This window comes from Cyanistes caeruleus, chromosome 2 (genome assembly GCF_971803275.1).
Source record: "Cyanistes caeruleus chromosome 2, bCyaCae1.hap1.1, whole genome shotgun sequence".
NCBI lineage: Eukaryota > Metazoa > Chordata > Aves > Passeriformes > Paridae > Cyanistes > Cyanistes caeruleus.
This window is the reverse complement of record NC_141702.1, coordinates 106,236,269-106,262,962: the sequence shown is the minus strand read 5'-3', so window position 1 is coordinate 106,262,962 and position 26,694 is coordinate 106,236,269. Positions and strand designations below refer to the sequence as shown.

Below are 26,694 nucleotides of genomic sequence, written 5' to 3'. Positions count from 1 at the left end.
GGCTCCTCCAGCACAGCTCGGGTGAGCCGGCAGCCGGGCTCCCGAGGCACCAGAGGGAAGCAGAGGGCTGAAAACACCGTTTGTCTGCTCACCCCTTGCAAAGCCATGGCTCCCGCCCCGAGGATCACTTCACCGCCTTTGAGGAGCCGCGGTTAAATGAAGGACCGGGATCAAACAAGCTGTCTGCAGCACAGCAGGTGCCACAGGGCTGTTACACCGTCGTCACTTGGCAGTCCCTGAGGGACAAAGCCACAGAGCAAGATGGTCCTCAAAATCTTTATGGTCACCTTGAGAACACAATGCAGAACTGGTCGTCTTCTTCAGGCTACTTTTCTATCTCCTAATTCTGTCTGGAAAGGAAGAGCCTGCTAAGGCCTGCGTGTGTGTGCCTGCTGTGGGGTGTCTGTAGGGAAATGAGGAACTTCTGCCCTTGGTCAGCTGCCCACACACATCCTCTTAAGGGCCACACCGGAGTTCTCTAGATTCCAATAAAATAAGATGATGGAGAGACATGTTATCAAACAGTATGACTACAGACAGGCTTTTCCAAGGGAAGGGCTTTAATTCCATTCATAAAGACATATATTTCTTTTCTTTTGAAGTCCAGTTACCTCATAACATTAAGAACATTGAAAATTTTCACATAGTCATGAAACAGGCAGAAATGTGCACAGAAGTTTGGGCACACAACCCTTGGCTGGGCTGGTTTTCCTTTCCACTACCACTGGTTTTGTGTTGGTGGTGATGAACATTGGCTAACACAAGAACGTATTTTGTGTCCCTTTCTCTCCTGTTACCAAAATTAAGACTCCACTGTGACAACTACTGCTATAGTCAGGTAGCCAACAGGTACACATAGTAGATGAAGGACAAGGAAGTCACATTTGGTGTAGCTCTCTGTGGGCTTGATGTGAAAGGACCATCCCAGTGGATGTGATCCATAGTTAAAATGCACAGCCTGACCTTTGGTCAGTGCAGCTGTCTGTTCATCTGCACTGAAAATCAGGGAGGGAGAGAAGCCTGCTACACTGTGGAAAAGGACATGAGCCCCTACCAGAGAAACTGGGTTGTGTTTTTAAATTCTTGGGTATTTCTGTTTATTCTTTGCTCTCCTGTCTACTGCTACTTTGAGCCTAGCTGCTTCCAAGAACTGGATCTGGGCCACCTTTGCTCCCTCCTCCCTCCAAGCTGTGAAGCAGAATGCTTCTACAAATCAGAGCCTGCATTTCAAATATCCCCACTACTTCTGTTCTGGGTGTCTTCCAGCCAGAGTGCCTGTAGCAGGAGGAGGTGGGTGCTGGAGTCTGTGAGGCTGCTCTGTGGTTAGAGGTGTGCCCAAAGGGCTGATCTGCAGACCAACAACCAGCAGAGAGGTGGAAAGATTCCAAAGAGCTGGATTTGGCAGCTCTGGTGCCCTACCTTGCCTAGACACAAACCCACCTGACATTGTTCCTGAACACAACACACTGCGCGCTACGAGAACTTCACACTGAGCAAGGAGGGGAAGGGAAGGCAGCAGGGAAGGAGCAAAACAAAGATGTCTCCTCTGAGCCTTGTGCTTGGGATCACAGGAATCCACACGCTCTTCAGTATTCCTGAAACATGGTTCCAGGATTACTCATCTGGCGTGTGTAGAACTTTCCTAAAGTTAACATCCAGCTACAGGTACCAATATCTTATTTCCCTTCACAGACTCAAGACAGTTCCTAACAAAGCAATCAAACCACAGAAACACGGAATGATTTAAGTTCAGGTGTTCATTTTTGCTTATAAACAATAACAGAGACAAAAAAACCTGCAACATTTTTTTGGACAGGTTTCAAAACTTGAAATCCATGGGGCCCCTCTGAAGTGAGAAACACTTTTTAGTTTGGTATTTTTGTTTGTTTGCTAATGAGGCTCTCCAAAGTAACAGTGGTAGGAAAATTCCCCATAAGGAATTTCAATTTTCCAGTGGTTTCAGTGTATCTTAGTTGGCATTTCCAGGTCTCTCCCTTTGGAGCACAGGAACCAATCCTTTTGGATTGTGTTTTCCACGTACAGCATCTCACTGTTGACATCCAAAGTCCTAGGGATAAACACACCAGCATGTTCCAGCTTTCCTGTGGCAGCCAACATCCTCCACTGAAAGCTGGGGGAGTTTTTTGGATGGAATGGGCTTTTCCCAGCTCCCCAGACCCCTCCAGCAGCTCAGCGCCGCAGCCTGAGGAAGAAGGCGTGTTTGCACTCCTTGCTGTCCAAGGGGTAATACTTGTCATAAAAATCCAAAATGTACTCCTCGGTCTTAAATCCAAACTTCTGGTAGAGCAGCATTGCAGGGTTGCTTGCAGAGACGTGAAGGGTGACGTCCTTGCCCATGCAGGTCTGCCAAGGGAGGGGGAGAGGGAAAAAAAGGGAGATATCACTGTGAGAGAACGAGACAGCCTCTGGGGGAATGCGGAGGTGAGGAGATTCAGCTCAGGGATCCAAGGTACTGAGGAAATGTGAGAAAAGTCACAGGCCCCAGCACAGGAGTTACCACACATAGCAACAGCAAAGGGAGCGCTGCTGCTGCTGCTCCTCCAAGCCTTTGTTCCTGAGAAATGTGGATTCTCTGACAACGAAAGCAGGTTTGAGATTATAATTTGTCATCTTTCCATTGTCAATTACTAAAGTAATTGTTAATTAAAAATTACCTTGGTGTACAGCCCTGATCTCAAATACAATGGCCTGAAGAAAAGACAAAACATGCCAGAGGATCAGGCTCTGCACTCCTCCCTGTCAGCAAATAGAGCTGAGCTCTCTGGGACTGCCTGAGCACCTCTGTGCTGTCACGCTGGAATTCCTGCCTATCCCACCCAGCTCCTCTCCCATCCTTCAGGGCACAGCACTCGCCTCCTGAGAAGGCAGGAAATTCAGTTCAGACAGCAAATAATAGCATAGCTGAAGTTACCTTGAAGATCCTAAATTATTCTAGCCAGCAACACTCGGATTAAGATGCTGAAATAATTTATTTACTGCTTTCATCAGATGTTTTAATAGCATTCCATGTATATTGAGTGTATTGTAACTCCTAAGTGGGAACAGTAATACCCTCTAGGAAATCTTCAAGATTAAACATTCAAGGGGAAAACTCCCAGGAATTTAAAAAGGGAAGGAAAAAAAGAAATAATATGAAGCTGTTTCGGGGAAAAGAAAATTTGAATGAGATCATTAAGAAAATGCAGTTTAGTCCTCTGGGACAGATGCATGAGAGGATAAGTTTTGACAGCAAACCAGCCACCACTATTTGCATCAAAACACTTTCCTGTTAAGTTATGGCTGTTCCCAAGAATTCAGCCCCAAACTCAGCACACTGATCCCAAAGTCAGCCACCTACTCTTGATCCAAACAGAGCATCAAAGCGTCTCAAGCTACAGAGAGGAGACCCCAAGTCCAAGCAGGCTGAAAAGCAGCACCTGCAACCTGGAGACTGAGGAACAGAAGGTCACAACCACCATTTATTTTACAGGACTAAATCCCTTCTACCACTGTCAGAAAGACAGCAGCAGCAGAATAAACCTAATGTGAGCCAAACATACAGTGCTGATCTCTCACTGCTAGTGTGCCTAATCAGACTCAGATCTCTCAGATCTGCCTGGCTTTCCTCAACAGGGAATTTCATGCAAGCAGGACTAGGTTAATTGATCTGATGCATCCTACAAAAAGGTGTGAGGATTTTCTGTGGCTGACTTGCCAACTCCAGCATCCCAGCTCTGCTGGAGAGGGAAGTCTCTGAGAGTCCACCTGCTGGAACTGTGCAAACCTTGGCGCCTGTTCCCACTGGTGTTGACATCTCACATCAGCAGACTGAGCTGAGGGCAATTTCCTTCAACACTTCACACAGAGCTGCCTGGGAAATGCAAGGGGTGAGTTTAAAGAATATTGATTACAGGCCTGTGTCAGCACTGCAGAGAGCTGTGCAGGTAGCAGAGTTACCCTCAGGCGGCCCAGGAGCGGAAAGTGCTTTTCCAAAGCACGGATCACTTTACCCAGGGCTCTGCCAGCACTCCCTACCTTGCTTCAGCCAGGTAAGAAAGAGGATAAAACAGTTTCAATGGTGAGGTTTTGTTAGTGAAGCTCACCTTGACTACAACAAATTAAGAAATATTTCCCATCGCAGCTCTGCCAAGAGAGTTCAGGGAGTGGTAACACTATGGAGTTAGACTCTGAAAAGGACATACATCTGTATCCTTACTCACAATTAAGCTGCCTTTCCTGCAATTTAATTCAAGAAAGTCAATGGAATTAAGGCTACTTGAATAACAAGTATTCATCCAGAGAATTAATGAGGTTTAACTCTTTTAATATCACCCTTTCAGTTAGCTGACATTAATTTTCCCAAGTATTCCAGTGGAACAAGGCCCAGTACAAGCCAGTTTAAACAAACAATGAGATTGCAAACACTTTATCATTAACTCAGCTGTATTTGAACCAGAGTATAAAAATGAAAGTGAGTGATTGAGATCAGTAAGTGGAATGCATGGAATAAACCTCCAGGTGCAATCAAGAGAGCTGCAATAATTCTGACTGATCCTGCCCACTCTTACCTCATTTTCTCCTTTAAACCTCCCATTTACAGTATCCCTTTTACACAAACTACTGACCACTGAAGAACACAGTTAATCCCAAAGCAGCTGAAGTGTGCAGCATCCCTCTAATTCTGAGGACATGACCAGGATGGTTGTTTTCCTGGGCACATTTTAACTTCCAAAGCAGGAGCTACTTCCTCCCATAAACATTCACAAAAAGGGTCCTTACTCTCTAATATCTGCACATGTGCACACAAGGAAAAAGTGAGAGCTGGTTCTTTGGCAGATTCACGGGATGATTTCATTCCATTACCTGGATAAGATGGTAAATCATGAAGGTTGCAATCCCAGCTCTTCTCCACTCAGGGTGCACCAACAGAAAAGAGATGTAAGCTTCGTTATACTTCACATCTGGCACCATAAAGCCAAAGGCAATGATAACTTTCTTGTAAAGGACAACAACACTGAAGTCTGGATACTGCAGGCACTCTGACAAATCAATTCCTAGGGAGAAAGAAACAGCAATTGGAAGCACTGCAAACCAAAAGAAAAGTGTAGTTGAAATCCAGGGGTTTAAGGCTTTTTAGAAACACCTTCTCTTTACCTTTATTTCAAATTTGTGATAGCAAGAGATCACAGCATCACAGAATAGTCCAAGGCCCCTGCTAGAGCAGTCCTCTGTTACTACGAACTATGCAGCCAAATGTCCCACATTTTGTGAAATCCCAGGGGTCAGGACACCTAGAGTGCAGGGGATGAACCCTGCCTTGGGAAAACCAGCTGCCTGATCCTGGTGTCTCCCCTGCCAGGTAAGTGTCCAAGGGAAAAGGTGATACAACAAAACAAGACGTGCTTAGCAGGGAAGCTTGTGTGAAAAAAACAAAGCTGATTTCATTTCAAATTACTCAAGGATAAAACTGAGACTTAACTCTCTTCAGAAGCAGCACACATGAAACTGGTTTCAGCTTTGGTAGCATTGTCTGCTGTGGTTCCTGCCTTTTTCCTCCACCTTGCCTGGAGCTCTTAGTGCTGTCTCTTGTGCACACTCAGCTGGTTGTGGAACTACACTGTAGCCTGACCACAGCTTCCAGTGCTATCAAAACACTTGCTTTTACCATGCAAATTCTCTAATCTCAGGGACAGAGTAGCCTCTCAGGCACTGTGTACTTCTGTGAGTCAGAGGCTGGACACAGAAGGAGGCTGGGAGTTTGTTACCTTGCCTACTGCTGCTGCAATCCTAGAGCATCCACACAGCCTGTCAGCATCAAACAGTTCAGCTCAAGGCACTGAAGACTGCTTGGTAATTTGCATGGACAGACCCTAAATGAGATGCAAGCCACAGAGGAGATGTGCAAGAAAGGTTTGCTTCAGCCTCAAGTTGGCAATTGCAATGTATTCAGAACACGGGGTAACAAAATAGTAGAGTATGTTTTCCAGAAATCACTCCCGATGAGAGGCAAGACTTCATAAGGCACCAGGCCCCAAGAAGTGGGCGAGTTATTTTCTTGCTCGAGAGTAAATTGGGTGGAGCAAGACGTGGGAGGGATCGATTGGCAATCGGGAGTTGTGTTAATTAAGCCAAAGCTGCCGCTGCCTATGGAGTGCCTTGCAGCACGTCTGGACAGGAACACTCATTGCCCCGGGCGCTGGCGGCTCCGCAGTGGTGCAGTTTTTCCTGTAGGAAGATGCTTAGCTTAGGATGGCTCACCACTGGAGACGCTTCCCGCTAGGGAGAGGTTTCCCGTTAGGGCACCAAGGCACTGTGAGAAACAACACCCGGGAATCTCTCCTCCACCAGCTCGTTTGCAGTCAATACCTCGAAACCTAGTTCTGCCCTGGGAGAAGCAGCAACAGCTCTGAAAGGAAGGATATGGAGGGATGGAACTAAGCTGGTACAATGATGCTCATGCCCAGGTGCTTATCCCTACCTCCCAACCCCAAGCTGTGCCAGCTAAACCCTTTGCATCCAGGCTTTACCTTCCAAGCATCACTAAAAACAGAATCAGGATGCAATGATCATATCCCAGCCTCAGAACTGTTTTGCCATGGCAAAGACTGGGATTCTTGTTTGGAGATTGATGGGAGTGTCAGCTTTCTGATTTAATGATGAACAGTTCACAGTTGGGTGGAACACACCCATGCTCCTTATGTTAAATAAAACAGGGTGAGTCCTGAAGAACTTAATGAATGTGCAACCCAACTTGGCCAGAACTTCAAATGCATTATCAGGAGAGGAGAGACAGTGACAAAGCGGTTCAGCCTCTGCTGGGATTGCAAGTGTCTCTCACAAACTCTGAAACAGCTTGTGAAAGGAAAGGTGTGCCAGGTAATTTTCCCCACACTGTACAATTTGCATATAATGAGTAGCAAAAAGAGCTCCCATCCTGACTGCGGCATATGGGCACTGCTGAGCTATAGCCCTGCTGAATCACTATCTGCAAATCAAAACACAAAGCAAACAGTCACCTGCAATAAAGGTGTGTACTGTTTGTCCTGGGCTTTTCTAAAATAGTCTGCTGCGTTGTTTGCTGATCAAGCAGCTGATGCATGCAGCAGATGAACATCCCTATTATTATTTCAGAAGAACTAAAGACTGCAGCCTCGTAACCGCCCCCAGAAAGGGCAGTCATTGTCCCCAAAGAACCTGCAGTTCCAGAAATTACTCAGAAAAACACAAACCTAATCTTGTCCATACCTTGTAAATACTGAGGCTTGAAGAAATAAAGGACATCACGGCAGAGCAATTAATTGAATCACAGAATATGCTGAGTTGGAAGGGACCCTCAAGGATCATCAAATCCAACTCCTGGCCCTGCACAGGACAACCGCAAGAATCACACCCTGTGCCTGAGAGCATTGTCCAAACTCCTCTTGGGCAGGCTTGGTGCTGTGACCACTGCCCTGGGGAGCCTGTTCCAGTGCCCAACCACCCTCTGGGTGAAAACCCTTTTCCTCATATCCAACCTAAACCTCCCCTAACACAGCTTCAGAGCAGTTCTATTGGGTCCTGTCATCACAAAGAAGAGATCAGTGCCTGCCCCTCTGCTTCCCCTCCTGAGGAAGCTGCAGACCATGATGAGGTCTCTTAGTCTCCTCTCCAGGCTGAACAGACCAAGTGACCTCAGGCAGTCCTCATACAGCTTCCCAACTGACATATCCAACTTACTGCTAGGAAGAAACCTTCTCACAAAGGTAATGAACAGTAATCTCTGGTATACAACTGTTAATTTCAACCCCTGATTCTGCAAAACATTTCACTGGATGCTTAAATTAACTACTAAACTACCCCACTACTCCTATTAACACCTATTTTTGTTAGTGCTGTGCTAATTAGGGCCTAATTGCCAGTTCTACACCATCTCCAGAGACAAAGACACCAAACCCATGCCTCCACCTCAAATGCATTCCTGTGACATCAGATAATGGGTTTCTAAGAATCAGCCAGACATCAACTGAAGAAAAATTTGGTCCAAGAACATTTTTTTTTCTGAACAACACTACTTCTTTCTTGGAAACCCAAGCACTGGAGGAATCTCACCAGGCCAGAAGAATTCGTGGCACATGGAGTTTATAGTGGGGATGTGATTAGGGCGAACGTAGCAGTAATCAATGGGTGCTTCTGGCTCAGCCTTCCAGTTGAGGTCATTCCTGTGTGGATTTGCCCGGATTTCTGCCAGGAGCCTGAGTTTTGGGGGCTTTGTCTCATAATCACGTCTGCCAGGAACATGAAAAGGAAACACAAAAAGCAAGTGAGTAACAGGAACCGCCACTGCAGCTAAATAAGTACTGTCCATGAAATATCTTCTGACATGCTCAACTTAGGAAATAAAAGAACAGTCTTCCATTCACACAGGAAAACAGCCCCCAGCTCAGCAAAAGTACCCTTGTGCCAGACACCAGGACACTTTCCAGACCTGCAGCATGTCCAGGCGGTCTTTCCTTAGAGCATGAGCAAGGAAATCACGGTTCTGACCCAACAGTGGGTGCAATTTGCATTGAATTGCTGCAGCAATGCCTTCTCTGCCCTCGCCCCCTCTTGGAGATTCCCCTTCCCAATGCAATCCATTTCACTACTCAGCTAAATCAAACACTATCCCTTCAGGGTTACCATGGTGCACTGGGTTGTACTTTGAGGAGGAGTGAGGAGCACTGCCCAAGAAAGGTGTCCTCTCCGTGGGCTGGCGGTGCACAAGCCAAGAGCAAGCTCAGACCCTCTGTACCTGATGTAAGGTTTAAGGACACGGGAGGTGTAAGGGCTGACAATACTGTGGTCTGTCAGCAGGTCTTCTGAGCCTACCAGGCGGTACAGAAACTTGGTTGTCTGCTGGCGATATCCCTTTGTGGCAGGCAGCATTGTCTGGATGCACAAAAAAATGCACAACAATTGCAGGAAGGTCAGTCAGAGATTCAACAAGGGGATCATATGGAGGGAGAGTAAGGGCCTTTCAAGTGTGACAGGGTGGACTGGACCACAGTGGTCCCACCTCTGGACTCTGCTGGGCACTCCCAAATTTGGTGCCCAAATCTAAAAGTGCTGCAAGTCATCTCCCTCCTACACACCCGCCTGTTTGGGTACTCCCAGGCCTCCACCACCAGCATTTGGGCAGGGCTGGAGTACAAATACATCGATATTTGTGGTGCTGACAGTGACAGACAGCAGTGCTGAACCAGCATGTCCCAAGAAGAAAGGGACTTAGGAGAGCATTGGTGGGGACACAGCCCCAGGCCAAAATGAGTCTTGTTCACATAATCCTTTTCACTTTAGGAGTCAGATAACCTCAATGTGACACTGCTGGCGGCAGCAAAAGTGCCAAAAGCTAACTTAGATTTGGGAACACCCACCTGGTATCTGTCCAAGATTCTGAAGTCCTGGCTAGTAGTTCTGTATGTTGCTTGCCCTACTGGGGACCTGGAGACACCGCCTTCTTTGGCTCCATAAATCCCATCAACCAGGAGCAGTGCAGCATTCACAACCTGGTCCAAGTCAAAGAGTGGGAGTCCTCTTTCCCTCTTGGCCTGCCTGACCAGCAGCTTGCGCCTCAGCCTCCGGGCCTCTGGGGTCATGCTCAAAGCATTGGGACAGGCTTCCAGTCTCTTCAGCAGCAGCTTTTCCTCATAGATGCTAACTGAGGTGTGCTTGGGAATTCTGGGTTTAGCATCCTTCTCCAGCTGTAATTTTCCCTTGTCTCGTCCTCTCACCTGCAAGGGTGTGTTTGATTCTTCAGGATCTTCACTGTCACCTTCCATCCGTTCTGTTTTTTCTTCTTCACTCTCCACCTCTTGCTTGATTTGCTCAGCTGTTTTCACTTTTTTCCTGCTTGCTATCATGGTGCCAGCACCAGCTGCCCCACTGGGAGGGGGCACATACTCTATTCCTGGGTCTATGACTCCATCTCCTTCCATCTCCTCATCATCTGTGGCACAGATCAAAATAATCCAGGGGAAAGGAAAAATAGTTTAAACATCAAAGTCACATTTCAAAAATGCTTGTCACAGCATTTTTCTGCTAAGGAATCACTAATGTGGGTTTACCCAACACGCTTAATTTTCTATGTACTCCCAGATCTCCTGATTTTGGATGGGAGATGCTGAATAGAGTTCAATTTCAGGACACAGAATCAATCCTGCTCCTAAAGTGCCTTGTAGTTTGGCATCGGGAAACACTCCCCCTCCTGAGCTGCAAGCACATGCTCTTTGAGGAACATTAAGCTGCTGAAAATTCCCCAAGACTGGTGATCAAAAGGTCGAATCAAGCTGGTGAGCTGTATCTTCAGCTAGAATACCCTGGAAAGGTTCTGTCCTCTATAGAACCTCACTATTCTTCCTGTCACCCAGAAGACTGGCTCCTTAAGGAGCTAAGAGAATTCAGCCTGCAACACTGCTTTGCAATCTCACTGAAATTTAGCATCCATTTATCAGCACAATTAAACCTATAAAATACTGGGACATTACCATGGGAATAAAATTTCCCCCACAAAAAACATCTGAGACAAAACTAGACCTGCCATGTAACAATGTCATCTGTGTCATAAATGCTTATGCTGAGTGGTCCAGCAGTTGCTGTGTGACGTCTACCCACTGTTTATTCAGGATCTCTCAGAAAACAATAATGGGGGTTTCTTCTAGCCTTAGAAGATGATGATAAAACTATGGAAAACCAGTCAATTCTCACACTCAACTAAGACAACAGAATACTGCCAGTTACTTTCCATCTTATCCTGAAAGGATCCTGCAGCTCATTGGGAGCTTCTTTTTTAAGAAATATTCCCAGCAAACTGTGCACGGTTCCTCACTAAACCAAACCCATGGTGGCTCTTACCATGGAACAGCGCCTGTGGTGGCATGACATCCGGGATGAGATCTGCTTCCGAGAGCAGGCTGGGAGTGGCCGAGTGCGAGGCGGGAGTGCCGGGAGCAGAGAAGTCCAGGGACGGGGACGGAGAGGGGCTGGTCAGAGGCGTGCGGTCGGATGAGCTCAGGGAGGAGAAGTCGATGACCTCTCCTTTCTCCAGGACGATGTCGGGCCGGCGGCAGCGGCTGCTGAACTTCACAGGAGTGGAGGAAGTGCTGCGGTCCAGGAACCCGGCTGCCTCCTTCTGGGCTCTCCGAATGTCCTTGGCTTCCTGAGTGCGGGACCTCTTCTCCTTTAGCTCCATGGCTGACTCGACTGGGTTGCGGCTCACCCGCTTCCGAAGGCCTTCCACAGTAATGATGGGATCCAGCGGGGGCTTGGAAGCTGCTGAAGAAGGAGTTTGCTTATTCTGAGCTCCTCCAGTCACTGGATTCACACTATGCAGTCAAAAAACACACTGACTACAAAGCTTGAAAGATGGGGTTTTCACTGTGCGCAAGAAATTCACTCTGGGACATGTAGCATTAAGCCAATGTACGACTAAAGCCTCATGAAAGCCCAAATTTTGTTCCTCCACACAGAGGAGAATTTGCATCTAATGACAAAAGATAAAAGGCATTCCCCAGGGTAAAGAGAAGTGGGAAGATTGTGGATTTCAGCTAAAAAAAAACCAACCAAAACCACTCTGCACAGGCCTCAAAACTCTATAAATCAGCACAATGGAAAAAGGCTTCTCACACTACAGTATATGCACCATAGTTCTCTTCAGTCAGCCATTACAGTGGATCAAAACTAAGGGACATGCACACAAACTGGCTTTAGCTGAACTTTTCTCATGTTTTTCTCCCAGCTCTAGGCCAGTGCAGAGTTACCTTTTGCCTTCAGTGCAGATGATGACAGCTTCTCTCCTTCAGGTTTCATTGTTGGGGGTTTGTTATGAACCAGCTTCCACCATCCCGGTTCTCCAAATTCCTGTGCCCCTGAGCGGAAAAACAAGGGGCTCCCCACAGAGAGACAGCCAGCAACTGTGCTCCACCATGTTGAGGTCTTTTTCCTGTGGTGGGAGAAAGAAAAACAAGAGTTAGGTCTCCACTCACCAGATGTGCTTCCATCCTGAACAGATGTTCAGGATGTTTCTGCCAGTGGCACTGACACACACACACTGAACTACTCCTGAAGCACTTTTTTGGCCCCTTGGAGGCAGGGAGCTGCATTTAAGCCTTTCCCTCTGCTGGGCAGTGCACTCTTACTGGGCATCTGAGCATTTTTTGTTACTTTAGGAACTGGTCACAGGGCTAACTAAGATGTCACTTAGGGAAGAGGTGAGAAGAAATACTGAAGAATTGTCCTTGTAGCCAATAACTGAGGTACTCCCTCAGACTCTGGGAGAGTCAGGTTCATGGTGCAGTCTAACCTCAGTTGCTCAGAATCTCAGGATTTTTTTTTGTCTTTGCACACCCCCACAGGCAGGAACATCTGTACTTGCTAAGGCTTGGCTGAGTTGGTGCTCACTGCTGCCCTTACACACCTTGGGGTACTGAATCTCAAAGGTGGGGGACCAAACCCAGCTGCTGCAGCTCAAAGTCTGGAGTGTTACAGTAAATCTGGATAAGCTGCACTTCAATATGACAAGGAAGATCATTGCATGGTTTGTACTGCTACACATATGATTCAGCTGTCTCTGTTCCATCAGTGGCTTGTCCAGGCAAGTGGGAAGGCTGTGTCTGAGGCCAGGAATCACTCTCTGAATTTCAATCAGAGCAAGGAGTTCCCAGGGCAAGTCTCAAAAGGCAGCAGCAAACCCTGGGAGGCATCAGCTCCCTGAATGATGGACAATGGGCCACCAGCTGCCCTCCTGTCAGGGTCCCTGAGGCTTCCAGAGATGACAAATGCTAACATTTCTGAGAACACAGCAAGGAGGCACAGACAAGCACTGAAAGCAAAGCCAAAGACCAAATCTGGTTAGGAAGAAAGGCCAGATCTTACAACAGAGAAATCCCTGGGGAAGAATAGAAGCTGTGAAGTCAATCAAATCTACAACTTCCAAGGATTGCTCAGTTCCTTTCCTGCCTCCACAGCACACGCATTAACAGTGGTTAATGTTTGGTTTGACAGCTTCAGCATGCTCAAAAAGAAGTGCTGTTCACCTGGAAAATGAAGGCTGCCCTTAATGAGAGGGGCTCCTACTCTAACAGTGTCTTTACACATACTGAAAAATGTTTCAATTGTTTTAACACCTACTATGTAAAAACCATTCCATTAATATCCAGAACAATCTAAAAGGTGAGGCTCAGCTCTTCTTGAAGAACTTGGTCCTTGCAAGCTTAATAGCCAAAGAACTTTTCTGGATCACATTTTTGTCCCTAAAGTTTGGCAATACCAGGATTAGCCCATCCATTGTGACTGCTCAGAAAAACTCAGTCTTTGCAGGTTCACATGTTGCCTAAAGGAAGATAAGAAATAATCCAAAATACATGCATTTGTATTGCTTTTGTGTGACTCTCCTGGGGTTGTTTTTCCCCAGTAAGAAATTCTGATTCTTTCTCAAGTGTACCCCTCATGCCTGCATTCAGATCCTCAATATTAAATCTTCCCTTTTTATCACTTGTAAGGCTCAACAGAGGTGGCACCAAATTAACCAGGATTCTTGTCCATCTGTATAACAAGTTTTAATTCCTTTGGCTCACCAAGCAGACCCTCAGGGAAATATCTTGTCTTTACCTGTTCCCTAATAAGAAAGTCCAGTGTTTCTCAATAAAAGCACAAATGTCCTCTTTCCATCTGAAGTACCCCTGACGGCCCGTTCCTTCCAGAGACAAGTTGTACATTGCCAACATGACAACCTGGAACAGAAAGTGTTGGACACAAGTGAATCCCTTCTGCTTTTTCTGCTGAACAAACCCCCACAGCTGCTGCACACACACACACACACACAAATCTTTGCTCCCTCATAAATATCTTATTTTTGCAACATCTCATAGGCAACTTCTGCAATCCATCTTCTTCCTGGTTTTGTGCTGCCCATTCTTGTCTTTCTATTGTTAGATGCACATTCTTCCAGAGATTTCTCCATCCCAGGGGAATAACAAGCTGCCTAGTTATGCAGGTTTGTGCTGAGACACAAGAATTGTGCAGCTGTTGTATAAATGAATTACAGTACAGCTGGGGTTTGAATGTGATGTGGAGGTACAGAAACAGTCTTTCAAATAAAAAAAAGGTCACAAGTAATCCTGCTATCCAATACATCAGAAACATTGTGACAACGATCTTTCACACACTTCATAACTAAAATCTGTACCGTAACATACCCAAACTAAAGGGCAGGTTTGAAAAATATCTCACCTCCTTCAAGTAAATCCTAGTTGACCAACTGTTAATTACATTTACTTAATTAATTTTAATTAATTTATTAGAACAAAACTAAAGTCACCTAGGCTGGGATCACCTGTCAACAATCACACAGCTCTACTTCCAATAACAACTTGCATTTCACCCTCAAAGAAGTCTGAAATCTGCTTTTCTTGGGGAGATGGATCTCCTCCCAGTGGATCTTGGCTTTCTGATATGCATTGTCACTGATGTCAAAATGAGGAAATATGAACAGCTTTAATGTCCCATCCCCCTATTTCTACCTCACAACCCCTCTCAGTTTGATAACTAGGATTTTGTGAGTTTTAAAGTCATGTGGGACAGTGTCTAAGGATGCTAAAAATAATTCTCTTTACAATTGGCTAAAGATACAGATCTGTTGAGGCCACATACTCTGAAAAAAATCCAGAAATCACTGTCCCCATTCTTCCTGCTCCAGGTTAGTTTGACCACTTCTCTCAATTCCACTTACCAAGAAGCAGCAGCAGCTCTGGCTGCTGGAAGCCCAGGAAGATGGTCACAACTTTCTTCTTCACCCATTTTCTTTTTGTCTGCCCATTCCCCATGGCACTCTGAAGAGACCTTTGCTTTCCCCATCTGGAACTTGGTGAAACTCTGCCAGTCTGTCAGCACAGACCCCTACCTGCACTGGCCACCAGTAGAAAGCAGTGCAGGATTTACAATTGGTGTTTCAAATTATCTTACATGACAATAAGGCTGAGTGCCTATGGGCAAGAATCAAGGAAAAGCCAGTAAGGCTGATATTTTCAACAATCTGACAGCTTGTCCTCAGGACAAGTGGCCTCCTGAGCTGGTAGATGGGGAAAGGGAGTAAAACAGCCCCGTTATTCAGGAGAAAGCAGCTGGTGACCTGATGAGCCTCTCAGATGCTCACAAGTCTATGGGACCAGATGGAATCCATCCTTGCATACCGAGGGAGCTGGCAGAAGAGCTCACCAAGCTGCTGTCCATCATTTACCATCAGTCCTGGCTTACCAGGGAGGTATCTGATAGCTGAAGGTTGGCCAGTGTGACACCCATCTGTAAGAAGGGCTGGAAGGAGGATCCAGAGAGCTCCAGGCCTGTCAGCCTGACCTCGGTGCCTGGCAAGGTTATGGAACAGATCATCTTGAGTGTCATCACTGGCACCTACTGCATGGATTTAGGAGGGGCAGGTCCTGCCTGACCAGCCTGATCTCCTTTTATGACCAGGTGACCTGCCTGGTGGATCCAGGGAAGGCTGTGGATTTTGTCAACCTGGACTTCAGCAAAGCCTTTGACACCACCTAGAGGTGCCTGGACAGGCTGGAACCATGGGCCAAACCCAACAACAGGACATTTACCACGACCAGGTGCTGAGTCCTGCACTTTGGCCACAACAACCCCCTGCAGCACTACAGGCTGGGGGCAGAGCAGCTGGGGAGAGACCAGGCAGAAAGGGACCTGGGGCTACTGACTGATGGCAGACTGAACATGAGCCAGCAATGTGCCCAGGTGGCCAAGAAGGCAAACAGCATCCTGCCTTGGATCAGGAACAGTGGTCAGCAGAAGCAGGGCAGTGCTTCTTCCCTTGTACTTAGCACTGGTGAGGCTGCACCACAAGCCTTGTGTCCAGTTCTGGGCCCTTCAATTTAGGAAGGATGTTGAGGTGCTGGGGCACATCCAGAGAAAGGCAACAAGGAGCACAGATCCTATGAGGAGTGGCTGAGGGAGCTGGGGGTGTTTAGGCTGGAGAGGAGGAGGCTCAGAGACCATATCACTCTCTACAACTCCCTGACGGGAGGGTGCAGCCAGGTGGGGGCTCAGCCTTTTCTTCCAGGGAACAAGTGACAGGAGAAGAGGACACGTTTTTAGTTGCACCAGGGTAGGTTTAGGCTGGGCATTAGGAAGAATTTCTTCACAGAAGGAGTGACTGGGCATTGAAATGGGCTATCCAGGGAATTGGTGGAATCACCATCCCTGGAGGTGTTTACGGAAAGCCTGGATGTGGCACTCAGTACCATGGTCTGGCTGACCATGTGGTGTTAGGTCATGGGTTGGACTTGATGATCTCAAAGGTCTTTTCCATCCTATCTGATCCTGTGATTCTGTGATATTCTATGAGCCCAAAGGATACAAACAGATGTTACTTTGATTGCTCAGGTGTGCAAATGACTGGAACAGTGAATACCAGCAAGGACTGATGCCAGTGCATAAGCAGCCAGATTGGAGCTTTGTACCCAGAGAGTTGGAAAGCTTTCTGTTTCTATGTTGCCACCTCACCAGGTTTACAATTTCTTAGATACAAAAAAAATGTTCATGCCTAGAAGCCAAATTCCGTTTATTTTGCTTTTCCAAACCTGCTTGAAGCCATGAATTCATGAGCAACATAAGGGGAAGGAAAAAAAAAGAAAAGGAATGTGGTTTGTATGATTATCTTTCAATTTCCATGCCAAATGTTGAAGTTCTCATGTGCAGACAATCCTCAGCTAATTAATTTCTGAATTTCATGCAAATATTCCTTTGTTACCAATACCTGATCCTCCTTTTCCAGGTAGCATACACACAACAACAACCAACAATTTCTGAAAGTCCCACAGTTGTTCTGCTGGCACAAATATCTCACTTACTTGTTGCCATGTTAATCTCAGACGTTCAAATTGCTCCTTCCCATCTTCTGAGCAATCAGAGCAAGTAAATCTGAAGAAGTTATCTCCTTTGAGGTAGCTGAGCTGTTCTCTCAGTTGACCTAAAATGAAAAGGTAAAAATCAATCTTTTTGTCCTTTTATAGGAAAAAGTGCTGCAAATAAAATTTGGATTTCTTCCAAGATCAAGTTTATCTGAACAAAAATGACAGAACCACCTGGAAACCCCCATGCACCCAAAGTTACAGGCTCTAATTCTGTGTTTCTACAGCAGAGGAAGAAAGATTATATGAATCAGGGCTTCTAAACTCACCAGGAGTTAATTTACACAAACATGAACAACTGAAAAATTACACTGGAGGACAGGGAAACTGTTAAGACTAGCGTGTTTCTGGAAAGTCACACTCAGAAGGTATTTTGCTACTAGCATGTCATCTCTTTTACTGTATAACGACACCAGATCAAGCATTTTTAACATAGGGATACCCTGCTTCCATACTGAATTGCAGAATTCAAGTTGCAGCAGTGTCTGATGAAGGGAAAAAAATCCCACCATTAGTAGATCAAGAGGATTTCTAAATGCCAATTCAAGTAAAAAAGTAATTTGCCTGAGCACGGTGGCCATTTTCACAAGTGACAACGGAACTCCCTAGAAGTGAATGATTAGGAAAAAGCAAAATATCTCCCTTTGACAGCTCGTTTACTCTGCACATTTGTATGTGGCTACTGTTGCTTTGCAACTGGCCTTTTCTGCTCTTTGCATTGTTCCAGCAACTGTGGAGAGGAACATATCTGTAAAATAAAACAAGTTGAGTGTAAAACCAAGTGCTCCAGCATGAGATAGCTCATGCTACCTTTAACTCTGCTTCATTTTTTTATTAATATATTTCAAGTTAATATTTCCCTTTACTCTGTAGCAATTTAATAGTCTGGTGCTGGTTTCATTATATTAACAACTAAACATTCACTAAGACACCTTGAGAGGAGATTTTTATACTGTAAATTTAGGCAAATTCTAAGAAGGCAAAAAGGGCAGCTCTGACATATCTGCAAGGCAGGTGCCACCTAAACAGTTCATAATTTCTAACCACAAACCAACAAACAAAAAAACATAAAACCCCCAAATCAAACCAAACAAAAAACCCACCACAAAAACCAAAGCCAACCAGAGTTTAGCAATACCTGGCTTTTGAATATAGTAACAGATCAGATAATCCAGAGTTTAGAAAGTAAAGCTGTCTATTACACTGCTAACAGCGTATATCTTATGGAGAGGCATCAAATTCTGCAGCTTGCTCCAAACACGCCCCAGAGCTGGCTGCTGAAGGCTGGGCACGTTTCTAAGCCAACTTAAATTCACATTATTGGGAAAACATAAAGGTTGAGATTTAGCCATATGCTCCACAGATGTGACAAATCAACAGGGAGGGGAAAAAAATAACACACGAAGTCCTTTTCCTCCCCAGAGCTTTACAGCAAGTGTCATTATCTGAGTGAGCAGAGAGGTCAGGGCGCTTGGTTCAAGCCCCTAAACAGCTGCAAGAATTGTGGGGGTGGGCACGTTTCTGAACTTTAATGTTCTCTATCAATTGAAGAAGACAGTTTGATTTTATTAGAGAGAGCACCAGCTCTGGACACACGGAGCTCCTGGGCTGAAGTGCCTAACACAGCCCCTGCCAGCAGGCATCACCCACCAAGACAGGACAGGGTACAGCCCAACAAGCTGTGAAACAGGAACACAGGACAGCACAAACACCTTGCAAACACCCACCACGGCCAGGCACAACACAACTGGCAGCCTTACTTGCTGGGATCCACTTCTGACACTTCTCACAGTAATAGGACATCTCCTCCATCCAGGACGCTTCACCCTCATCGCTGTTCAGGGAGTCCCCGCTCTGGTCGTGCGATAAATCCACAGAAGCCTGGTCCTCAGACTCCACAATCAGGAGAGTCTCCCCTTCCACCTCGCCCTCCTCCAGGCCCTCAGAGGTGGAGGTCCTGGTGGCTTCATCGTCGTGGCGGCTGAGCAGCCCACTCATGTGCACGTTGTTGGCCATCCTAGAGGGATGCTGCACAACAGTGAGCTGTTACCTCCCCACCTTCAGTCCATCCACACGGGATGTGCCGCAGCCAAGTCTCCACAGTCCAAGTACCAATCACAGAGGAAATGGGTTTTTGTCTGCCCTAAAGCCTAAAGAGGCTGGATTAAACTTATACAAAATAACCAGTCTTTCACAGATTACCTGTGTTTATTAAAACACCTGCAAGAAGTGAGATGCAAATGACCTTCAAACGTCTTTAATCAAACCTCTAAGGAGCCAGGCCAGCGCCTAGGACTGCTGCGAACGTTTTTCCATTAGCGCCTTGTCTCTCTCTTCCATGAGCTGCTTTGTCAGAGCAATCTGCTCTTCTAACAGGCGAATGTTCTCCTTTTTCTGATTCTGACGCTCAAGATCTCTGACAACGCCACTCCGCAGTCTCTGAAAACACAAGGGACAGGGTTTATCACAGCCCGGGGGATGCTGATAGGGATCAACCCCGCCCAGGCTCCACCGCTCCTGCAAGGCTGTTCCCTCTGCTGCTGTTGCAGGGTCTTTGCCACAGCAACTTAACGTAGCTGGAATCTTGAGGAGCCAATATCCAGTATCAGTACACCAAAAAGTGTTTTATTTGCACTCACTTCAGATGGTTTGGTTCACTAAGTGACAAAGCTATTGAGCAAATAAATGCAAGGAGCCTGTAATTCCCATGCCATGCAGCATAGATGTGATCTAAAAATTCCAGTTATCTCTGACCTAAATCTTTACCAAATCAGAATAAGCAGCTCAAAACTTCTCTGCTTGGAGGCAATTGTGTGACAAATTGCAAACTGTTTTAAAACCGGCATGTGTCTTCATTTGCTTCTTTATGCTCATGTCTCAATCTTAAAAAAATACCCACAGACTGCTTATGCCAAACTCTTGAAAAAGCAAGGCACTAGCTTCAAAAACATCCCCTTTATCTAAAAGGTTCGTTATAAATCATGTAAATATATAACGTATATATATAAATCAATACATAATGTGCAACACAACACCAGCAGCTTGTGCAACCCCTCAATGGGTGTAAAAAGCCCAAAGAAAATCCCAGCTGCTCTTTGCTTCCTCCACATGCTTCTCTCTGTTTTATCTAGCCATTTTTACTCACATTGATACTTAGATAATTAGGTGAAAGATGAATTAATTTATTTAACCCTCTTGAATGATGCCAAAATGCACCTGCAAATAATTTATTTGAAAGCTGACCCTGAAGTCACTTGAGAGGATGTTTGTGACTATTATTCAACCAGTTATCACAGGGTTTTATTCCTCACCTAGCATGCCAACAACTGCACACTTCAAATGTAATAATTTCTCCTGTCAAGATCAAAACAGAAAGGTTTTAAGAAATAATTTTATCTTGTTAAGAAAATGCACAGACATATGTCAGCCAATAATCAAAACTCTCTTCAGAAGTTAATCCAATAAAACCCGTTCCTTCCCACCAGCTCCCATCAACTGAACTCAGGCTACAAATCCGTACTTTGAACACAAAGTTCATAAACTTACTATTATGTTACTATTAGTTAATAACAATAAAGATGTGGGGAGATACAAGGTAACTGATCAATTGCACCAAGAATGTAATCCTCTTTCCTACACAAAACACTGCAATCTTTCAGATGGTGGATGCATTTGAAAACTTTGAAAACGCACACTTTGCACAAGACACCTTTATAATATGAGTGTCACGAGTGACAAAAACCTATGAAAAAGTGAATCTTCTCATCTTCCTCTATTCTTGGAAGTTAGCCCTACTAGTCTTCTGCAGGAATGAAAAGCATGTGCAAGCTCAAATCACTCTGGGCCTGGTACATCAATTTATAAAAGTCAAAAGTTTATTAATCTGCATAAACTTGAAATACTCTCTGCACCAGGACTGTAAAATATGCATGTTACTTATTTCCATTATGTTATCTAAATAACTGGATCTGTTGAACATGAAGCCACTGCTGCTTAACTTGACCACAAAGAATTATGGAAAGAAAATCTCAGATTTAATTTATAAAACATAAGCTTTGAGCCTTGGCCCTTCTGAATAGGTATTAGCCAAGGATTTTGGTAAAAAAGATCCACAAAGCTTAGGTGTCTCACTGTAACACCCAAGGGTGATGTTTATTCTGCAGCACACGTTCAAAGTTCAACTGCCATTAATTGCAGCTGAGGTTTAGTTTAGGAGCATTTAGCAGATATTCCTGCCAGATCCTCAGTGCTCAAGGCAGGTACATTGAATTAGAGAGCAGCCAACTACAAAAACATGGTATGATCTACCTAGATTGTGTTAGGTGATCTACACAGTGCATCCATCAGCTCTGGCAAGTGCAGAGCCATTGCTGGTTGCCACTCCAGGATCCCAACTTTCCTGTCCTTGCTAGTGCCAGTGCCATTCAGCGTTCTCCAACTCCTGCTCACACAAACCTGCCTCTTTCCTTACCCAGACCCATCTCATCCTCCAAATTCCATCACTCTCAAGCACTGACAGAGACAATCTCTTGAGGGGGAAAAAAATATAATCTTCTATTACAGAATGTATCATAAAGCCCAAGCAACAGCCAGCTGAGTTGGGCTATGGATTGAGAATTTGAACTCTGGTGTTCTGTAATTTCTGACTGCTTCAATGTCATTTAACACAGGCTTTTTCTGTGTGCATTTCCTAGATTTTTTTGTATGTAAGTGGAGAAGGATCAGATGTGTGCCCTCATATAACCCTTACTTCATCAGCAGGATGCAAACCAGCACACTACCCACACACAGCACACCTTTACACAACCACACAGCTTTCAGTCCCAGGCAGGATTGCTCTGTGTTAGGACTCACCTAACATGGTCAGACCTGACACTTTTTGGCTGTGGGCTCTCTGGCACACAGGCTGCCTGCCAGGAATTCCCTGATTTTTGTACATGCAGCACAGAGAACTGGCGTGTTTCTGACAGCTTGCACTGTGCCTGCCCTGGCAGAACAAGAAGGGAGCAGGAGCATAACACAGTACAGTACAGCACAGCGCTGTCTGTCTTTCAGCAGGGTGCATTTGTGGGGCTGAAGAAAAACAGGGCACACCAGTGGGACAGCACAGCCAGACAGGGAAGAGCCCTGGGAACTCTGCCGGGGAGGTGGCCTTGGCCTAGAGGCTGCAGGATCACATGCTCCCTGCAAGCTGGCTGCCGGCAAGGGAGGGAAGCACCTCCATCGAGCCTCACCTGGAGATCCTCACTGCTATTTGCCCCTGAAGGGAAACGCACAGGACAGCATTAGGGAGCTGGTGCAGCTAAAAGAGCATGGAAAGCAGAGGTGCCAAGGCAGGAAAACGCGGGGAAGGGGTAGCTTGTGGAGAGAGCAACATCGGGAGCAGTGCAGCCGAGGCAGGACCAGTGGGGCAGCGCTGGCCTCTGGGAGCCGGGCTGTGCACCCGCAGCCCCAGTGCTGGCGCACCGGCTTAGGTGCAGGCAGGGACGGACAGACGGACATGTGGGCTCAGGTGCGGGTCCGCAGCGCGCACGGGGCGGGGCCTGGCGATGGGCGGGGCTCGGTGCTGGGCGGGGCTCCGCGCTGAGCCGGCAGGTGGGGGCGGGGCCAGACAGGCCGCCAGGTGAGGGGGCGGGGCCTGCCCGGCCGGTGGGCGGGGCCGCAGTGAGGGCCGGGGCAGGGCCCAGCTCGCCACCTCCCCCCCGCGGCCCGCAGCGCGCACTCACCTCCAGCTCCCGGCGCTGCTGGACGTGCACGGCCGCCACGATGGCGGCGGAGAGCAGCGCGGAGACGGCCAGCGCCAGGCGGGAGCCCCGCGACATGGCCGGCGGGGCGGCGCGGGGCCGCGGCGGGGGAAGCGCCGGGCGGGCGGGGGTGAGGGAGAGCGTGAGGCGGCGCACCCCGCCTCCGGCCGAGCGCCGAGCGCAGCGAGCCAGGCCCGAGCAGCCGAGCGCCGATGCGGGGCGGGGCGCAGCGCCGGGAGGCGGGGCCGGGAAGCCGCTCCCTGGAGCAGCCGCGGGCACTCGCACCCTCCTGGCCACAAACTCTGACATGGGATGCTAAAAACTCGCCTTTGTTCCATCGGCGCCACCGGGGATTGGGTGCCCAGCTGTGCCGGGGTCTCCCGGGGCTGTTCGCCGGAGCTTCCTGCCGGCGAACACAAACAAAAGGAGGTTTCTCCTGCGTGCGAGGAACATTTCTGGTTTTGTCGAGTGAAGACCACCAGTCCTGCGCTCTCCTCGCCCAGAAATCCCGAATTGCATGGGAGAAGCAGCTGGAGAAAGCTGCTCTTCAATTGTTTGGTTTCTTCTCATTGTTCAGTGTGTGGCCTTAAGGCCTCGTGTTTGCCAGTTTTTCGTGCTCTGAAGACAGAATTATTCCATCTCTTGTGCAGTGGAAGAGGGAAACCAAACACGTTAGGCTGATCCTTCCTCATTATAATCTTTTTCATCTCTCTGCTGAATGAACATGATTAAAATGAAAGGTGAAATTAGTGGGAATGATAATATTTCAATTGAGCCTAATGGCTGTGCTCACGTTGGTGTGTTTACTGTTATTAGGGTTTGTGCATAAGTGCCTGTCAAGTGTCCAAGACCACTGGAGTGCCAAGAATGGGGTCGAGCCAGGAGCCTGGTGGATGGGAGCCAACACTGCACCCTTGGCACCGGGGAAAGGTGCACCTTCCCCCCGAGTGCCTCTACCCAACCCTGTCATTAAACACTGGAGGGGCTAAAATCCCCAAACAGGGAGCATTCAGGCTGTGCTTTCACGGTCTCAGTTCCTGCCATGGTGGTTCAGGTGTTCCTGTGCTCCTCCCTTTCTCCCAAGGGCTGGGCCTCACCGAAGGGCTCAGCTCCCCTACCGTGACCCTGCTCTTCTGCTTTGTCCCCTTTCCATGCTCTGGGGTGAGAGGGGACCTTTTCCAAGCCCAGATTAGCAGCTGGTCTGGTTTAAAACCTCGCAGCAGCCACGATGTGGAAAAGCCCATTTTCCTCTCTGTGAGCCCGGCTGCAGGGGCAGGGAAGTGGTGTGATGGAGGTGGGAGGGTAGGAGTGCCCAGAAGGGATGCTGCTGGGGAAAACCTTTCCAGCTGGTGGTGGACAGAAGGACACGAGAGAAGATTTCAGCCCAAGGAACACCAGCCTGGTGGCTGTGTCCATCAGACTCCCTAACAGAGAGGTAGAGGATGGGTTTAAGCTGAGGGAGAGATGGATCAGGAGGGCTTCTCTGCTGGTGAAATCTGTGCTATGCCCACAGTTTAGGTGCCCTCTTTCCCGTGCCTGGTTCCTCCTTTTCTGGCCTGGGAATAGCGGCGCAGCAGCCCATGGAGGTGGGGCCAAGCGCCAGCGAAGAAAGGGTTGGGTCACGCCTGAAGGAGACTGGAAAGCTCAAGGCTGTTTTTTCCCCTGGGCAAGCAGCTCAGACCTGGACAGTGCTCTTGGATAACATCTGCAGTCCATCCTTAGAGGGTATTTTTATCCTGGATTTCAAAGAAAAGTCAGCTTGTGCAACCCCTGTGCCTCATCCACCCTCCACACTCTTTCACAGGCATTTGGCACCCTCTTTGCTAAGGCTGCATTGCAGGCCCTGTCTCAGTAAGACTTCTATGTTTCTTTCCCTGTTCCAACCGTTCGGATGGATGAGGAGGAGTTCTGGCTAGGTTTTGTGTCATGGTGGTTACTCTGGGTAGCATCCTGTGAAGAGAAGGGGTGGCAGTGTCAGCTCAACCCTGTATTTGCCACCAGAGAATCCAGAAAACAAGCTGCTCAGTTGTGGCTTGCCTTAGTGGCAAAAGAAAAAGCACTGAAGCCTCAGGAAACCCCTGCAAGATATGGAAGGAGGAGGTGAAAAGTTTGAACATAGCCCATTTCCAGGTTCACATCCTGAACCACAGCCCCCTCCTGCTCTGTTTGTCCTGTGTAATGTGAGGAACCAACCTCCCTTATCAAACTGCAAGCTAACAAATAATAATTTTAAAAATCATCCTAAATCATCCTAAAGCTTTATTGGTTTCCCCTCAGGGTTCTGGTGAGCTGCTAGCTGTCCTTCCCTCTTTGCAGAGGCAGCTCTCTCTCCCTTCCTCCCTCCCTCCCAGCGCATACATGTGTGTGCTGACACGGGGGGGACTTTGCACACACCCAGAGCTCTCCACTGGGACACAGGGGCTCGGCCACCTCAGTGGCAAAGACAAAAACCCAAAACCTGAATTCAGCCCAACCCAGGCTTCCATTTGCCCTGTGAAGCTGAATGTGGGTGTGTGTACCTGCATGGCTTTGCCAAGGTCTCGGTGTAGAGGCAGAGCTGAGGAGGGGAGCAGGCTGTGCCTACTGCTGTTAGCATTGATTTTCTCCTCATGGCAGTGCTAATTATAGCAGCAAAAATAACTAATTGCTATGTTGTAGGTACTTTTAGCTCACAGTGATATCTTTTTCCCTGCGAGAACGGAATTACTCCTGTCCCTCCGCAACAGGGACAGACCTGGCTGTGGTGGTGTAGGCATTGATGATCCAGGTGCAGCCACCCTGGCCTTGCAGGAAATGTTTCTGTAGGGTTTGCTAGCAGGGTCATGTTGCTGGTATTCAAAAGGGCGTTATGCAGAGGGAAAAATTGTAATGTGTAACTTTTCGTGTCCCTCCTCTGTAATTCAGAGGGATGACTGAGGGCTTCTCTGTGCACAGACACGCCAAAAAGTTTTAATTAATGAAATGTATGTATTAATAATGCTTTATTTTGACCAGGTCAGCCTCCTTTCCAGCCAGGTGGAGGTGTGCTTGGCCTGGGTGAGTTTCATTTTTTGATGGGCATGAATTAAGTGAAAGCCCTTGAAACTCATCCCCCCAGCACTTGCACAGAAAGAAGCTCAGTGAACCTGTTCTCAGCAGCAATTTGGATGAATTTTGTTGCTCCTCCTATTCAGACAAGGCCCAGGGCCATCTGATAGTTCTTCCCAGGGAGCTGGAGGGAAGCAAATCTGATTGTCCTGAGATCTGAATGATGGAGTAGAGATAAACTCGGGGTCGGGGGGAAGATGACAGAATTCTTTAAGAGCAAGGAGCACTGAAACTTTCCTTCCATTTGAAGGGCAGCCTGTGAAACAGTTACTTTGGGTTTTAAATTCCCCGTGCACTTCCTCCTTCCAGCACTGAGGGTAAGAACTCTGGGCAGCCACTGCTGGAACCTTGCTGATTTTATAGCCGGGCTTGTGTGATTACAGCAGCCCTGGGGACGTCGGCGGGTCACCTCCAGCTAAATCAACTAAGGTGTGGAGCTGCCACCAGGCGCCAACACCTCCTATTGCCCTGGCCAGAGGGCAAAAAGGGCCCCCCGTGACCTCAGACACCCCACGATTGATCCTTCCCTGACATCACCAGCATCAGGAAGTGAGGAGGGTCTGGATTCCCTCTCCCCACCATATCTGTCCCCACTTTCCCCATGGCATGGTTGGTCCCTGGCCCTCATTTTGGGGTGCTGCAGAGGGTACCTGACCGAGGGAGTGCAGCCTGGCTCCCTCCTGCAAGTGCTTCCCTTGAGAGGGGGATGAAATGCAGGCAGAGGCCAAAGTCTACCTGCTCTGTGGCAGGGAGAGGATGTAATCCCAGCATGCAATAATTATATTGGTGGCAATTGTACAGACCCTTGCCCGTGGCCATCGGGAGGCAGGAACTGCAGCAGCGCTGCTGAGAACTGGGGGCTGGGGTGCTTACTGGCTTAGGGTTGGGTTTTTTCTCTCCTGGAAATCATTGTGAAAGGCATT

At 47.5% G+C, this 26,694-nt stretch overlaps 2 protein-coding genes and 1 non-coding gene across 7 annotated transcripts; all 3 read right to left on the bottom strand.

Annotated features, from left to right (window-relative positions):
* Positions 1–542: 542 nt before the first annotated feature.
* On the bottom strand, positions 543–19,379 carry KAT14 (lysine acetyltransferase 14). Of its 5 annotated transcripts, none has more exons than XM_023922988.2 (10): positions 18,701–19,379; positions 16,881–16,999; positions 13,624–13,745; positions 11,775–11,956; positions 10,870–11,286; positions 9,393–9,964; positions 8,771–8,907; positions 8,089–8,264; positions 4,864–5,054; positions 543–2,364 (listed from the first exon to the last, which is right to left on the bottom strand). In XM_023922988.2, exons 1-10 carry the CDS (start codon positions 18,954–18,956, stop codon positions 2,191–2,193), a joined length of 2,346 nt encoding a protein of 781 aa, XP_023778756.1. In that variant the 5' UTR covers positions 18,957–19,379; the 3' UTR covers positions 543–2,190. The 5 variants fall into 5 exon arrangements, 3 of the variants coding, with proteins under 3 accessions (XP_023778756.1, XP_023778755.1, XP_086735053.1); XR_015283780.1 differs by having other exon boundaries at positions 1,743–2,364; positions 8,659–8,907; positions 10,870–11,289; positions 18,701–18,975; XR_015283781.1 differs by having other exon boundaries at positions 1,743–2,364; positions 8,659–8,907; positions 18,701–18,975.
* Positions 5,204–5,367, bottom strand: LOC111926689 (U1 spliceosomal RNA). Its single transcript, XR_002863126.1, has one exon. It is a non-coding gene; the product is annotated as a U1 spliceosomal RNA (small nuclear RNA).
* PET117 (PET117 cytochrome c oxidase chaperone) lies at positions 19,182–23,081 on the bottom strand. The gene is made up of 2 exons (XM_086878937.1): positions 22,667–23,081; positions 19,182–19,379 (listed from the first exon to the last, which is right to left on the bottom strand). Exons 1-2 carry the CDS (start codon positions 22,991–22,993, stop codon positions 19,230–19,232), a joined length of 477 nt encoding a protein of 158 aa, XP_086735063.1. The 5' UTR covers positions 22,994–23,081; the 3' UTR covers positions 19,182–19,229.
* Positions 23,082–26,694: the final 3,613 nt, after the last annotated feature.